This window comes from Oncorhynchus masou, chromosome 32 (genome assembly GCF_036934945.1).
Source record: "Oncorhynchus masou masou isolate Uvic2021 chromosome 32, UVic_Omas_1.1, whole genome shotgun sequence".
Lineage (NCBI taxonomy): Eukaryota > Metazoa > Chordata > Actinopteri > Salmoniformes > Salmonidae > Oncorhynchus > Oncorhynchus masou.
Genome location: NC_088243.1, coordinates 73,412,852 through 73,430,514, shown reverse-complemented (window position 1 = coordinate 73,430,514; position 17,663 = coordinate 73,412,852). Strand labels below are relative to the sequence as shown.

The 17,663-nt window shown below is 42.4% G+C and overlaps 1 protein-coding gene across 1 annotated transcript; it reads left to right on the top strand.

The window, feature by feature from the left end:
- The first annotated feature begins 127 nt into the window (after positions 1-127).
- Positions 128-16,514, top strand: slc30a9 (solute carrier family 30 member 9). The gene is made up of 18 exons (XM_064955051.1): positions 128-403; positions 1,044-1,193; positions 1,322-1,513; positions 2,300-2,450; positions 2,793-2,885; positions 3,100-3,182; positions 3,553-3,611; positions 4,483-4,553; positions 5,499-5,601; positions 6,048-6,103; positions 6,245-6,380; positions 6,628-6,667; positions 7,018-7,089; positions 11,336-11,443; positions 11,818-11,983; positions 12,852-12,981; positions 13,338-13,451; positions 13,864-16,514. Exons 2-18 carry the CDS (start codon positions 1,085-1,087, stop codon positions 13,906-13,908), a joined length of 1,728 nt encoding a protein of 575 aa, XP_064811123.1. The 5' UTR covers positions 128-403; positions 1,044-1,084; the 3' UTR covers positions 13,909-16,514.
- The last annotated feature ends 1,149 nt before the right edge of the window (positions 16,515-17,663 follow it).

Here is a 17,663-nt window from a genome sequence, read left to right as displayed (position 1 = left end):
TAACTGACTTGCCCAGTTAAATTAATAAAAAAAATAATCGCGATATCAGGCAACTACAATTTCGTGGAAACCATCATACTCTCACGAGAGTAGCGTCACTCTACTTTTGTGTGTTGCCCAGGCGTTACTGACGCCTGCCAGATCATGCAAAGTCTGGATAGGTATTTAACGTATCAGCTAAGCACATAATTTTTGCTGTTGTATTTTACCCCATTTTTCTCGCCAATTTCGATCTCGTCTCATAGCAATCTGTCAGTCGATGACACCGTCGATGACGTAGAACGCAACCATCGGTTAATACGTGCGAGGTTTGAGCAGTGGACGCGACCTTTGTGTCAGTAGCTAACAGGTGCACGGAACTCAAAATGATCTGAGATATGCGGAGCAAATGTAACACAACAAGGTAAGGCCGTCCTGAAATGAATCAACATGTATTGACCGACTTTCCGACCAAAAAAAAACAAAAAAAAACGTGCAATGTATACGTAGGAAGACGCTTTACTTTAGCTAGCTAGCTAGTTTTTCCAAACATGTTTGGTGTCGCACCGGCGTCGGACGATGGCACTGGCTGGCTTTATCTGGCTTGCCAAGATTGAGTTAGCGAGCAGACTGCGAAGTATCCATCCATTTTTATGAATTGATAGTACTGCCGTAAGATTGACCAGTTTTATAAGACGCTGTCAGTGCAATGTAAAGGTGTGTCATTTGAACTTCTGCCTGTTAACCTAGCTAGCCAAGAACTAGCTAACTAGCTTTACTAGCCGGTCAGATAATTTGGAACTGTGTTACTGTTATTGTAGCTAGCTGATCTGAGTCGGGAAATGAGGCGATATTAGCTAACTAACGTTACAGCCAGGTCCAGAGAGTATTCTAGATGGTAGTTACATCATGATGTTCTCTTTGGGAGGAGAGTCGGTTTTTATCATTTTAACCCAACGTATATGGCTATGAAATTAGCTAGCTAACGAGTTGTGTGATGCCAGTTGTTTGGGCGCTCTCAACCGATGCTCACTGACAATACTGTCTTGTGATCACTCAAACAGCAAGTTCCAGCATTGCTATACGAAGCCCCGCAACGGCGAGGATGTTCACCGGCCTGGCACAGAGACCATGGCAAGTCCTCTGCAGGGTCTACCTGCAGCAAAGAGCCCCACTGTCACAACGAACCCCCAGGGTTGCCCGACCATGCCACGGTGAGGCTCACATGTTCAAGTCAATACACTGTTTTATGCATCACACTCTTTGTCAACTCTAAGTGTGTGTGTTGTGGACCTATGGAATAAACATGTTATAGCTAACACATGCACACATTTCCCTACAGGGTGGCACAAGGTAGGGATGCACAATCTGTGGTTCAGCCATGACTTCCGTGTAGCCACTCTGGCAACAGGCCAGGTCCAGTACTATTGTACCTCAGGCAGCAATAAGGATGGCCCCTCTCCTCCAACACAAGGACCACCTACTACGGAGAAGGTGCTGGCTGGGGCAGCACAAGCCTATTCAGACTCCCCAGGTAAGGGCCACTGTTTGTCCTGTGTTGGCAATTCATACATGGGTGTGTTCACTAAAACCCAAACGGAAGCAAACTTGTTTCCACCTATTGATAAAACATTTTGCTACTGTGCCACTAATAAATGCACCCCAGTATTCTGTTGAGGTGTAAGAACAGGGAAGTCTCTCTCCTTGAAGTCTTGCTACATCAAAATAGCAATGAAAAGTATGTCTTGGCCTCCCGAATGGCGCAGCCGTCTAGGCACTGCATCGCTAGAGGCGTTACTACAGACCCAGGTTCATTCCCGGGCTGTGCCGTGACTGGGAGTCCCATAGGCACACAATAGTCCCAGCGTCATTTGGATTAGGGGAGGGTTTGGCCGGTAGGGCTTTACTTGACTCATCGTGCTCTAGCGACTCCTTGGAGTTGGCCGGATGTCTGCGGGCTGGCCCCCGGTCGCCAGTTGAACAGTGTTTCCTCCGACACATTGGTGTGGCTGGCTTCCGGGTTAAGCTGGTGGGTATTAAGGAGCGCAATTAGGCAGGTCATGTTTTGAAGGACGCTTGACTCCGCCTTTGCCTCTCCCGAACCCGTTGGGGAGTTGCAGCGTTGAGACAAGATGGCAAAATATAAGTGTCAGTCTTTAGAATGTTGTTGACACATGCTTGACCCTAACGCCTAAAGCAGCTGGAAGTACTTCTGGTAAGTAAGCATTACGTCTTCAGTTATTGTGTTGAGTTATGTTCTTAGCTACTCTATTTTAATTGGGAAATTCATCGCCACTGTTATATTTTTCTTTTATCTCAGGTTCAGTAACCCCACAAGGTCTGACAAAAATGGAGACAATTCAAGTGAAAGTGCGGGCTGTCCTTAAGAAGAGGGACTATGGATCCAAGTACACCCAGAACAACTTTATCACTGCAGTGAGAGCTATGAACGAGTTCTGTCTCAAGCCAAGGTAAACCCTCTACAACTGTGAATTGAGACATTGAAGCATGACTGGATACAGGGCAAGTCAATCAAGGCAAAAGGATTGTTATCTTGAATGTTTTCTGTTTGTGCTTTGGTAATGTAGACGTTGAAGGAAGTTGTAGACATCCTTTTCTGTAACCAGTGTATTCCAGGCATACCAGTGCTGCTTAGCATTACAAGCGTCCACTGAGCTAATGGGAAACACACTGTTGTGATTATCACATTATGGGACATTAACATGCCCGTGACTCAGTCATTGATGCAAATACTCTTAATATACTCAGCCCACTGACTGTTAGTCTGTCTGTCTCTCTCTCTGTGACCTCAGTGACCTGGTGCAGCTAAGAAAGATCCGTCGACGCAGCCCCCACGACGACACCGAGGCTTTCACTGTATTCCTGCGATCAGACGTGGAAGTCAAGTTAGTACATTTTACATTCCTTACTACTCATAAAATCATGTCATTAAAAAGCAAGTGTTGGCAGCACCAAAATGGAAATCAAGTGTTGGAATCATGTACTTTACAGTTGACCAGCACACTGGCAACCTTATGCCAATGTGATGCTATTAGGTAGACCATATTGTATACAACACAAAAGCTTTCCATCAAGCAGTTCTTTTAATCTGACTTCCAGAGCTCTCGATGTGTGGGGAAGTCCTGAAGCCCTTGACAGAGAGCGGAAACTCAGGAAAGTGGAGGAGAGAGAGTACGAAGAGAGTAGGTGTCCTCCACCCTGCAAACACATTCTGTGACTTAACTGTACATTAATCGGAAGGATGTATAGACCTGCGCTGTTTATGATATGCTTTGTTTTATTTTTGTAACTCTGCCTAGTCTCTAATGGGTTGTATTCATTAGGCAACAGATTGAAGAAAACTGACTTGAAACGGGGAGGGGCGAGAAGGCTCATTTTAAGTTTTCTGTCCCATTTACAATTGCTTCCCTTAATGAATATGACCTGGGCTTAAGCTCAGATTGCTGCCTGGTTCTTTAGTGTTCTTGAGAGGAATCACTGAGTGTCTGTTTCCTACAAGCTTGCACACGGTCTGTTTGAGGTCTCCTCACCCCTTTTTATTGTGTCGTTCAGATATTTTCCGGAATCAGCAGTTGCTAAAGGAATACAAAGATTTCTGGGGAAACACTAAGGTGAGTTTCGGCACTATGTGACCTGAAGCAGTGTGGTGATGTTCCCTATGGAATGCCCTCAAGCTTAGCTAATATTAAAAGAGCAAATGTATCCATATTACACACTTTGACCAGAAATGTTCTGGTGGTCATTTGTGTAGATCTACCAAGATATCTTGAGGATAGAAACGCAACTATCCACAATTTCTACTATATTAGCCATGTTATTTTTTTTAGCTATACTAGCCACAACTAAATGGATGTACAGCCAGGATCTCCTGACCAGACTGTGTATGATAGACAGAGAAATGGCCACAGTACAGTAGTTACATGTCCTGCTGGCCGCTACCCAAAACCAGAGCTGTCAATGTCCTTCACGTGACCTTTGACCCTGTGTGGGGTTATTTAATCCACAAAGCCCTTTATCACTGCATTACATGACAATGTCATTCACACCGACTGTCATTGACACAGTGCCTCTGTATAGTGCCGGACTCCTTTACAGGAAAATACTGCACCCCCCCCCCAGCATGTGATGGTGCATTCTATAATGTGCTTATTTTTTGTGTGCTAGAATATCATCTAAATATGTTAACTTTGATTTAGCTGGCAACTGTAGCCTGTATGAAGGGCTCTTATGGTAAAATGAATGATGTGTTTTTGCATTAATGTCTTGATTACTTTTTTTTGTACCATTTTAGCTGAAAGGGTCAATTCTACGTTAACCTAGATTTCAAAAGTGAATTTGATTTTTAAAAAGGATTAAAAATTGTTTTTGTTTTTTCCAAATTGAATGAAAATGGAATTGACCTGAGTGTTTTTCCTAGAATAAGTCTGATATAGGTGAAATGTCTCCAGTAGGCTTGATCTCCCTTCTTCTCATGTCATGTAGCCCCGATCAGGCAGCAAGAGGGCAACATTTTCACAAGGGCCGGGGAAGGTGGTGATGGTGGCCATATGCATGTAAGTCTCCTTTCCCTCGTTTGTTTTCCCCTCCCAGTATAGTATCATTACTGTTTGTTTTTTACCCTACTGTGAAGTTGAGTCATGAAAACAGAAATGATTTATTATTCTTATGCATGCCAGAATTGTTTTAATGTAGTTACAAATTAAATTTCTTCATCCAGGGATTCAAATGTAAGTAAAGTACAAGTTGTTCAGGGGAAGGTTCTTACACCAGATACTGTTGGGCTATTGAGTTAGCAGTCACATGAGGGACTCCACTAGGTCTGTTCACATTGACCCCAATGTCAGGCAGGAAGTACAGGAGTTAGCGTAATTCATTTACAAGACACGGTATGGGTCTTAAAGGGGCAATCTGCAGTTGCTACATCAATTTTCTTTAAACTTGGAAATTAATTAAATATATGCCCGTTTGATTCTTGAAGGATATACTTAGCTTTAAATGCCTCATGAGTTTAGTTCAACTGTTTTTACCCCTTCAGAACCCAAAATATTACCTGGTTTTACTCCAATGTTTGTAAATGTAAAGGCACTGTATAGCCTCACAACATGGTTAAAACTATTATTGTGATATCATGGGTGGTCAGTCCTTGCATCCATAGCTCGGTCTATGAATTTCTGTGGTTACATTTCTCCAGGCCCATCCCTCAGCTTTTTACTGAAACAGGCAGAGTGACTGCTTTATCATTTCAATTAAGAATTCTAGCTTTAACTCTGTCTGCATACAGCCACTATCAAACGCGTTGATACATTCAGTTGGAAAATATGCTCGATCATGCAAAGAAAAGGTAGTCGAACAAAAAATGTTACAAACACTGGCAACCACCCTTTGAATTATATTGCAGGTTTATAAGACGGGGTGACCCTTTCGCTGGCCTGTTTGAGAACTATTATTTTCTTGATTTTTATACGTTGTACGGTTGATTTGTTTTTCTCTGCCCTCAGTAATGGACTGAATTTCTTCTTCAAGCTCCTGGCTTGGGTGTACACTGGATCAGCCAGCATGTTCTCAGAGGCCATTCACTCCCTGGCTGACACCTGCAACCAGGTCAGATACAGTGGCTATGTCCAATTTATCTCTCCTTCCCACGGGGTGCATTTGGTCACTTCCCTTCGCTGATTTGAAAGGAAATGTTAGGTATTGGAAATATTGTAGAAACTTCTCACAATCCCATGCCTCAGTCAATCCACTGCTTTCAGATGTGTGGGGAGTAGTGTGCAAGTGCACACTCCAGGAGAAAGGAGATATTGTTGGGATGCACCCGCCATCCACTGGCTACCAAGAAGTTCACATGTCGTCACATGCCCTTATATTGCAATTAGGGATGAGTTAGAATTATTTAATAATATAATTGGTCCCATCTCTGTTTGCAGTAGATAACGCCAGTAGCCATGGTTAGTTGAAATGTATCATAGTAATCGTCAACGGTCTTCTATACAGTATATTGTGGAAAGGCAGCAGGTTCTGTTAACAACTATCACTCTCTCCTGCAGGCTCTTCTTGCAATCGGCATCAGCCAGTCTGTCCGCAACCCTGACGCTGTCCACCCGTGAGGAGCACACTACCGTTAATTATACTTATGGTGTTACTGTCTCGGTTCACCCTCTGCTTCAACGCATCTGTGGTGTCTGTCTTCCGGAGGGGGTTGAGTGCAGATATAAAACACTCTGTTTTTCTTCCCTGATTTAAGGTACGGTTTCTCAAACATGCGCTACATTGCCTCCCTCATCAGTGGCGTAGGTATCTTCATGATGGGGGCGGGTCTCTCCTGGTACCATGGCATCATGGGACTGCTGCACCCACAGCCAATCGAGTCTCTGCTTTGGGTGAGTGGTGGTCTTATTGTTACCTCGGCTGAGGGATCACTTTGGGCATGGCCATGTGCAGAATCGCTAATCTTGATCACACATAAATAAGTGGCTGTTTGGGATGCAAAATGTGTACAGTGATTCTGCACAATCCGATTGCTATGTACTCTATATCAAACATTCACATAGTCTTACTGAGTCACTATAATGGACTGTGATTTTTGGGGCCCCGTCCCTCTTAATAGTTGGTTTTTGTCTCTTGCAGGCTTACTGTATCTTGGCAGGATCTCTGGTTTCAGAAGGAGGTAGGTTATGATCTGATGTTACCATCACCCTCTGGGGCCATATTTAACAAGTGTAGAATTGCAGTGCACCTTCCCATTCAACACATCTACTGCATTACATCCAATGTGGGCTATCAAGCATCTCCGATTAGGATTGCTGACTTGGGTTCAGTTTTTGTCTTTTAGATCACAAAGAATAAGATTCTCTGGATGGGGGGGGCTGATCAACACTCCTACTCTGAGATACTTATTTATTTTTTTAAATATTTTAACCATTTAAAAAAAAAAAAAAATTGTGGTTAGTAAGGTGCACTGTGACTGTTCTATGGAACCCATGACGGTAATATTTCTTCTCCCTCCCTCCCTCTCAGCAACACTGCTAGTGGCCATCAATGAGATCAAAAAGAGTGCTGGCCAGCAAGGAGTGTCCTTCTATGAATATGGTTTGTACAATATTAATTTGTTTTGTTACCTTTTTATTTGATGTATGCATCAATGACTTGAGTATCACCCAAATGCTCATCTACCCAGAGTTCTTACATGACCCCTAACATTAAAGGGGCAACCAGCAGTTGCCACATCCATTTCTTCTTCTAAATATATACCCATTGATTCATGAAGAATATAACTTCTAAATGCCTCATGAGCTTCTTTCAACTGTCATACCCCACCAGAACCCAAAATATAAGCTTGTTTACTCCAAACATTTTTACACAAAATAAATGTAAGAAACACTGTATCCCCTCAACATGGTTTAAACTATAATTGGAATATCATGGATGGTCAGTCCTTGCATTCATGGCTGTCTACGAATTTGATTGGTTACATTACTCCAGCCCCAACTCTCAGCTTTTCACTGAAACGGGGGCAGGGACAATGCTTTTTTTTATTATCTACTGCTCATGGTCCATCAATCCAGAAAATGTCAAGAACTTTGAACGTTTCTTTAAGTGTAGTTAACCATCAAGCACTATGATGAAACTGGTTCTCATGAGGACCGCCACAGGAAAGGAAGACCCAGCATTACCTCTGCGGCAGAGGATAAGTTCATTAGAGTTAACTGCACCTCAGATTGCAGCCCAAATGAATGCTTCAACTAACAGATTCAACTGTTCAGAGGAGACAGTGTAAATCATGTCTTCATGGTCGAATTACTATAAAGAAACCACTAAAGGACACCAATAAGAAGACTTGCTGGGGAAAAGAAACACGATCAATGGACATTCGATCGGTGGAAATCAGTCCTTTGGTATGAGTCCAAATTTTAGATTTTTGGTTCCAACCACCATGTCTTTGTGAGACGCAGAGTAGGTGAATGAATGATCTCCGCATATGTGGTTCCCACCGTGAAGCATGGCGGTGTGAGGGTGCTTTGCTTGTGACAGTCTGGGATTTATTTAGAATTCAAGGCACACTTAACCAGCATGACAACCACAGCAATACTCCACCCCTTCTGGTTTGCGCTTAGTGGGACCGTCATTTGTTTTTCAACAGGACAATGACCAAACACACCTTCAGGCTGTGTAAGGGCTATTTGACTAAGAAGGAGTGATGGAGTGCTGCATCAGATCTGGCCTCCACAATCACCTAACCTCAACCCAATTGAGATGGTTTGGGATGAGTTGGACCGCAGAGTGAAGGAAAAGCAGCCAACAAGTATTCAGCATATGTGAGAACTCCAAGACTGTTGGTAAAGTATTCCGGGTGAAGATGGTTGAGAGAATGCCAAGAGTGTCAAGGCAAAGGGTGGCTACTTTGAAGAATATAAAATATATTTTGATTTGTTTAACACTTTTTTTTGGTTACTACATACAGTCGTGGCCAAAAGTTGAGAATGACAAATATTAATTTCCTTTAGATATTTTTGTCAGATGTTACTATGAAATGCTGAAGTATAAGTCCAAGCATTTCACAAGTGTCAAAGGCTTTTATTGACAATTACATGAAGGGGATGTAAAGAGTCAATATTTGCAGTGTTGACCCTTTTTCAAGACCTCTGCAATCCGCCCTGGCATGCTGTCAATTAACTTCTGGGCCACATTCTTACTGATGGCAGCCCATTCTTGTATAACCAATACTTGGAATTTGTGGGGTTTTGTTTGTCCACCCTCCTCTTGAGGATTGACTACATTCTCAATGGGATTAAGGTCTGGGGAGTTTCCTGGCCATGGAACCAAATATCAATGTTTTGTTCCCCGAGCCACTTAGTTATCACTTTTACCTTATGGCAAGGTGCTCCATCATGCTGGAAAAGGCATTGTTCGTCATCAAACTGTTCCTGGATGGTTGGAAGAAGTTGCTCTCGGAATAAGTGTTGGTACCATTCTTTATTCATGGCTGTGTTCTTAGGCAAAATTGTGAGTGAGCTCACTCCCTTGGCTGAGAAGCAACCCCACACATGAATGGTCTCAGGATGCTTTACTGTTGGCATGACACAGGACTGATGGTAGCGCTCACCTTGTCTTCTTTGGACAAGCTTTTTTCTAGATGCCCCAAACAATCGGAAAGGGGATTCATCAGAGAAAATGACTTTACCCCAGTCCCCAGCAGTCCAATCCCTGTAGCTTTTGCAGAATATCAGTCTGTCCCTGATGTTTTTCCTGGAGAGAAGTGGCTTCTTTGCTGCCCTTCTTGACACCAGGCCATCCTCCAAAAGTCTTCGCCTCACTGTGTGTGCAGATGCACTCACACCTGCCTTCTGCCATTCCTGAGCAAGCACTGTACTGGTGGTTCCCCGATCCCGCAGCTGAATCAACTTTAGGAGATGGTCCTGGTGCTTGCTGGACTTTCTTGGGCGCCCTGAAGCCTACTTCACAACAATTGAACTGCTCTCCTTGAAGTTCTTGATGATCCGATAAATGGTTGATTTAGGTGCAATTTTACTGGCAGCAATAGCAAAGGGCCTGTGAAGCCCTTTTTTGTGCAAAACAATGATGACGGCATGTGTATCCTTGCAGGTAACCATGACAGAGGAAGAACAATGATTACAAGCACCACCCTCCCTTTGAAGCTTCCAGTCTATTATTCAAACTCAATCAGCACGCCAGAGTGATCTCCAGCCCCTTTCCTCATCAACACTCACACCTGTGTTAACGAGAAAATCACTGACATGATGTCAGCTGGTCCTTTTGTGGCATGGCTGAAATGCAGTGGAAATGGTTTTGGGGGATTCAGTTCATTTGCATGGCAAAGAGGGACTTTGCAATTCATCTGATCACTTTTCATAACATTCTGGAGTATATGCAAATTGATGTCATACAATTTAAGGCAGCAGACTTTGAAAATTCATATTTGTGTCATTCTCAAAACTTTTGGCCACGACTATACATGATTCCGTGTGTTATTTCATAGTTTTGACTAGAGGTCGACCGATTATGATTTTAATACCGATTTATTGGAGGACCAAAAAAGCCGATAACGATTAATCGGCCAATTTGTTTTAATGTATTTGTAAAATTGACAATACTGAATGAACATTTATTTTAACTGAATATAATACATAAAATCAATTTAGCCTCAAATAAATAATGAAACATGTTCAAATACTGCAAAAACAGTGTTGGAGAAAGTAAAAGTGCAATATGTGCCATGTAAGAAAGCTAAGCTAAGTTTTCAGTTCCTTGCTCAGAACATGAGAACATATGAAAGCTGGTTGTTTCTTTTTAACATGAGTCTTCAATATTCCCAGGTAAGAAGTTTTAGGTTGTAGTTCTTATAGGTATTATAGGACTATTTCCCTCAATACCATTTGTATTTCATTAACCTTTGACTATTGGATGTTCTTATAGTTACTTTAGTATTGCCAGTGTAACAGTATAGCTTCCGTCCCGCTCCTCACTCTTCCCTGGGCTCGAACCAGCAACACAACGACAATTAGCGCACGCTAACTAGCTAGCCATTTCACTTCGGTTACACGAGCCTCATCTCGGGAGTTGATAGGCTTGAAGTCATAAACCGCTCAATGCTTGACGCACAACGAAGAGCTGCTGGCAAAACGCAACAAAGTGCTGTTTAAATGAATGTTTACGCGCCTGCTTCTGCCTACCACCGCTCAGTCAGATACTTGTATGCTCAGTCAGATTATATGCAACGCAGGACACGCTAGATAATATCTAGTAATATCATCACCCATGTGTAGTTAACTAGTGATTTATGATTGATTTGTTTTTTTATAAGATAGGCTTAATGCTTGCTAGCAACTTACCTTGGCTTACTGCATTCGCGTAACAGGCAGTCTCCTTGTGGAGTGCACCGAGAGAGGCAGGTCGTTACTGCGTTGGACTAGTTAACTGTAAGGTTGCAAGATTGGGTCCCCCGAGCAAACAAAGGTGAAAATCTGTCGTTCTGCCCCTGAACAAGGCAGTTAACCCACTGTTCCTAGGACGTCATTGAAAATAAGAATGTGTTCTTAACTGACTTGCCTAGTTAAATAAAGGTGTGTGTGTATATATATTAATCGGCGCCCAAAAATAATGATTTGTTATGAAAACTTGAAATCGGCCCTAATTAATCGGCCATTCCGATTAATCGGTCGACCTCTAGTTTTGATGTCTTCACTAGTATTCTACAATGTAGAAAATAGTAAAGAATAAACCCTTGAATGATTGGACACACAGTCTTTTGACTGGTACTGTATGTGCATCAGTAGTTATTGTTGTGATTAGTAAGGCAGTATGTTTTGATGTGCAGTGATGCAGAGCCGAGACCCCAGCACTAACGTGGTGCTGCTGGAAGACTCTGCTGCCGTACTGGGAGTGATCATGGCCTCAAGCTGCATGGGGCTCACCTCACTCACAGGTACACACACCCACCTACTCAGAGACCCTATTCATTCTCCCACGCATACATTCCCCACTCATACAGGCGCTCACACACATGTCATTTCCAGTAGGACAACTTTGTACAACTTGAGGTCACCAGTTACCCAGCTGTCTGAACTCTGGACAGTCAGACTTTATATTACCAGTAAACCAATGCTCTGTATTCTGAGTCTGAAATCTGTACATAGGATGTTAGTACTATGTAGCCTTCAAATGCAGTAACGATGACCTGGAACACGTCCATAGTCAGACCGCAACACTGTATAGGGTACCATTTGGGACATAGACCAACTCTTTTTTTTTTTAAATATTTTTTATATAAATATTTTGTTTCTTTTCTCATCGTGCCAGGTAACCCATTGTACGATAGCCTGGGCTCTCTGGGTGTGGGAACCCTCCTGGGGGCTGTGTCCGCTTTCCTCATCTACACCAACACTGAGGCCTTGCTGGGACGCTCCATCCAGGCCGAGCACGTCCAGAAGCTCACGGAGTTCCTGGAGAACGACCCCGCCGTCAGGTCAGTAGCTCTGTCGGATGCTGATCTGGCTTAGGGGAGGGGAAGCTGATCATAGATCTATACCTAGGGGAATCTTCACCTTGGAGCGGCCCACCCAGGCCTCCATGGCCCCTGTCCCACAGTTGTTTATTAACCGCAAAACTAAATGCAAGCAGGTAGGGACGACCTGGAGTTTTCAATGAGAAATGCTCATTTTAGTTTTCCACTGACCTTGCCTCTGTCCCTGTACCAGGGTTCGTTCATAAAGTACTGAATGGAATAAAAACAGACTAAAACAGGGTAGGACAACCAATAAGAAGTAGGCCTTCTAATTGTAATTTTCGACCTCAAAGCTTTCTAAAACTTATTTTGTCATGGTCCCTACACGATCCAGGCCTCAGCTCTCAGCACTGACATTATAGTCCAGGACAGGGTTTCACAAACTCCCCTGGGTGCATGTTTTTGCCCTAGCACTGATTTCAAATAACCACCTCATCAAGCTTTGATTATTTGATTCAGCTGTGTATTGCTAGGGCAAAAACCAAAACGTACCCCCTGGGAGGCCCCAGAACCGAGTTTGGGAAACCATGGTCCAGGATCATGCTGTTCCAAAGCATCCATCATAAAGTATTTATTATACTTGTACATGCTTTGCCGTACAGGATGTCCGGGAGGGAAGTGTTGCCAATGGGGCTTTATGTAAAGCTTTGAAGTTGCCCCGTGGACTCACTTGGTGCTTTTCCATTGAGACTTACCCCTACACCAGTGGGCCGCCAGTGTTTTACCTTACTGTCAGCTCTAGCGTTGTGGTGTTTCCATCAGGAGTGTGACACAAAATACTTTTTAAATTTGTGCTATTTAACCCCCACTTTGTCTTTACTGTGACCAGGGCGATCCACGATGTGAAGGCCACAGACCTGGGGCTGAGTAAAGTGCGCTTCAAGGCGGAGGTGGACTTTGACGGGCGGGTGGTGACCCGTTCCTACCTGGAGAAGCAGGACATCGAACAGATCCTCAACGTAAGGCTGACTCTAACAAGGAGACTTTTTCACCATCGCTTTTTAGCTTTCCTTCTGCTTTGGAAAGTTGGATGCCTGGATTACTAGGGTTGACGATCTGCATTGGTAGCCTTTGTACAATCCTTTTAAAGCTGCAGTCTGGGATTTGTTTTTCAGCCAAACAGTAGCACTTCCACTTGTTTTGGTATACAGCCAAGGGATGGGGCTGGGGAAATTAGTCTTTGTTTCAAACTGATTTAATACTTCTTATTTTATTTAAAGTGAATGAATATTGCTTAATGACACGACTCCCTGAATGTAACAGCACAAGCTATGATTATCTAGTCGTGTGTGTGTGTCTTTGTTGTGGCTTGTAGGACATCCAGCAGGTGAAGACCACTGATGAGCTCGAGAACTTTATGCTGAAGCACGGCGAGAACATCATTGACACCCTGGGGGCCGAGGTGGACCGCCTGGAGAAAGAGCTCAAGGTAGAGAGGAGCTACACTCCCATTCTCTGTTCAATCTCCGTTGTGAATTTAAAAAGTACTGGATTGATGTAAGAAATATTGTGAACTCCCTCGAGCACATGCATACATCGAATCAATTCATGAAGAACCAATCCATTAATAAAGGAGGGTAAGGAAGTGCACAGTTCAGGGAAAAGGTTAGGGATTCAGAACCAAACAGGCCTGAGTACACTGTTGCAGCTTGTGGGGCTTAAGTACAGCTCAGCAATATTTCAAATGAGACATCTTATATTAATTGTTAGTTGGTTATCAAAACCACAAATATGAACTCTAATGCATACTGTACTCTTATACTTTGTCATCCAAGTTGATGGCTGCCATTAATTTAATACTTTTGTGGAATATCTAATGCATCCTGTTTGTCACTCAACAGCAACGCAACCCAGAGGTACGGCACGTCGACCTGGAGATTCTATAACACTATGGATCTACGCAGGGAAAGTTGTGCGACTGCAAGAAGGAACTAGAGAAATGGGGTTTGGAGGATAGCCAAGCCGACCTCTGCCTCCCGCTGTCTCCCATCCTCTCCAACTCATCTGAACAAGTCTTACTGTAGATTAGTCCTTTTTGGTAATTTATCAGTATCCCTATTAGCTGTTACAATAGCAGCAGCTACTCTTCCTGGGGTCCACATGAAACATGACATAATACAGAACATTAATAGACAAGAACAGCTCAAGGACAGAACTACATAAGCAACAGACACGTGCTGGAACAGTGATTTAATTAGTTCCAATTAGTTCTTTCCATGTTGATTTGACCATGCCGTTACCAATGTTACGAAGTGTTTGTTCGAAAGCACAGAGGTATTAGAGACAGTGGCACACCTGGTGTGGCAGTGAACTGGGTTCAAAGCACGGAAGTTCTGAAATTGGACTTGGTCGTGGTGCATTTCACACACTGTAGCTGTACAGTTACCTTTTGAATATAGTTCTCGTGTTGACTTTTATTCATCTTTCCACAAGAACAAAAAAACAAGTCATTTGAAAAATCATGTCTTTTGACTATTCAAACGGACCAGTATCAATAAGCAGTTATATACTGAACAAAAATATTGTGACAATTTCAACAGTTTACTGAGTTACAGTTCATATAAGGAACTCAGTCAATTGAAATAAATAAATTAGGCCCTTATATATGGATTTCACCTGTCTGGGAAATGTGGGCCTGGGAGGTCATAAGCACACCCACTGGGGGGCCAGGCCCAGCCAATCAGAATGAATCTTTCCCCACAAAAGGGCTTTATTACTGACAAATACTCTTCAGTTTCATCTGCTGTCTGGGTGGTTGGTCTCAGGTCTTCCCACATGTGAAGATGCCGGATGTGGAGGTCCTGGGCGTACGTGTGTGGTGTCACATTGTCTGCGGTTGTGAGGGCCGGTTGGAAGTACAGCCAAATTATCTAAAATTACGTTTGAGGTGGCTTATGGTAGAGAAATTAATATTTAAATCTCTGGTGGACATTCCTGCAGTCAGCATGTTCCCTTAACTTGAGACATCTGTGGCATTGTTGTGTGACAAAATGGCACATTTTGTGGCCTTTTGTTATTCCCAGCACAAGGTGCAGCTGTGTAATGATCATGCTGTTTAATCATCTTCTTGATATGCCACACCTCTCAGGTGTATGGATTATCTTGGCAAAGGAGAAATCCTCACTAACCGGGATGTAAATACATTTGTGCACAACATTTGAGAGAAATAAGCTTTTTGTGCGTAGGGAACAATTCTGGGATCTTTTATTTTAGCTCATGAAACATGGACCTAACACTTTACATGTTGCGTTTTATATTGTTGTTCATTATACATAAAGTTTATGAAGCTACATGGAACCGTACTCCCTCTGCAAGTATTCCTTTATGAATGCAAATAATTATTCGGGTACACTTAACAAAAGCAGCAGAGAAGAGTTTATTTTCAGTATGTAGAGAAAGTATTTTTTTCCCCTTTTCTTATATTTTAGGTAATGTACCTATGATCACTGCAAGATGGCATGTTCAGATCTCGCCGGTTCATTGAATGGAAATGTGCATTAGTGATGACGAGCTTGCGTTACTATAACATGTTATTGGTAGTATAATACCATTGATGAAAGAAGAGTTGTTCAAAAGGGTTCTAAGAATTATTGATTTAAAATATTTAAAATAATTGAGATGACTGATCTTGAATACAGTAGCACTAGTGTGAAAAATCACACCAATGTTATGAAAATACTCTTGATACAGCTGTGGACCTCTGCGTGTTGTGAAATTCTGCAAATGTGGGTACGGTCAGTTGTTTGCTCTGTCAGCAGATGACAGATTGGGTTTTTGCTCCAAAGATGAAGTGGTCTTAGGACAACCAGAGAGAGTGAACGTCCCCTCCCCACCACTATAAATAATAGTAGGCTGTCGGTAGCCATTTTGTTTCTGAGCCTTATGTGAAATAAAACTCATGTTTTACCATGGACATTCTGTGTATAGACTAAGACAACGACAAATAAATAATATTAATGCTGACTATCCATAAAAGATTGATGTTTGTACAGCCATTGCCCCAACTTTGACCTTCCCAGCTTGATAGTTCTGCTCTATGTGGGTGTAGTCAGTAAGTGAAATATTCAGAATGTTGCAGATAGAAATGTAATGAATAGAGCTGACATGATTCCTAATTATATATGACAAATCATAGTTGTGATATCATTAATTTCTCCCTGAAGGTTCTGTAACATTTCACCTGCCTGAGAAGACCCATTGCATTCAATGACTGCTTTTCTTTGAATTCTGTGCTCATGTCTGTGTTGATGTAACGGACAGTCTAGCCAATGAACAAGTTGCAGGGACACAGCTGTAAACTTATACCCTAATGGTGAATACATACTCGGCTTTCTTTAGAGGTGGGCTGGAGTTGTTTCTAAATTTTGTCGGGGGTGAGGTGGATATATATATTTTTAAAGGTGTTCATTGATAATGTAAGATTTCCTTTGGTTATAGAACAATGAAACTACTGCTGAAGGAGTTCGAATAAATCTTAATTTATGAACATTTATCATTCTTTTTTCTTAAGAGTTGTTAGTATTGTTTAGTATTCCTTAAGACTGATGAATTACTCCTGTAATTATTTTGAATGGGGAGGACATAGTTCAACACAAGGAATGCCTGTCAATTTGGGCATCACAATTCCACACTATAGGTATTTGTCCACTTGGGAGACGGACTATAAATATCCTCCCTGTCTTCCCATTAGGTACCTTTTATTTTTTTCTATTGTGGGGCTCCACTATCTTAGTGGTGGGGCATGGTATGAGCGGATACTTACAGGGAGAACAGTATTGCAGTAATCTTCAAATGTATTTCCTATAGGCTGGTTTCCCAGACACAGATTAGGCTTCTTCTTGGACTAAGAAGCACTTTCATTGAAGAATCTCAGCCTGGTCTCATAGACTAGATGTAACATAGTAAATGTAAATCTGGGATAGTCATTAGTACGATATTGTAAGATTGGTATTGTTATACAAGACCGATGGTTACTTAAGGCCCACCCTGTTCTGAATGGGTGGGGGTATATAACGTGAAGGTCTAGCAACCCCAAAATTGCGAGTTCAAATCTCATCACGGACAATTTTAGTATTTGAGCTAATTAGCAACTTTTCAACTACTGATACTTAGCATGTTAGCTAACCCTTCCCCTCACCTTAACCATTTTAGCTACCTCCTAAACTTAACACTAACCCCTAACTCCTAACCTAGCTAACGTTAGCCAGTTGGGTCGTACAATAGCAAAACGCATTGCAGTCTATTGTGCAGAACTTCGTACAGCCACAGCCCTAACGAGCTAAGTATGTTAAATATTCGCTTATTATGAGCAGAGCGGCTGTGGTGCTGAGACCGCGATCAGTCTTCGCAGTTTATTTTGTACTGTCCATGGTGCTGAATGTTTGTGCGCCAGTAATAGTGCGCAACGATTTGATTCCCGCAGACTCTAGATGTATTTTACCCATATAGTACTACAGACCTCTGCACTAAGCTAATGTGAACCATCAATCAATTGGATGCTTTATGTTTTATGCTGCATTTGCTGAAGCATAAAACATTAGTCAATTATTGGTTATCAATATATAACCAATATAGGATACAGGATTGGCGTGGAACACCCTGAATTTAAATCAAATAACATTTTAATAGCCACATGCGCATA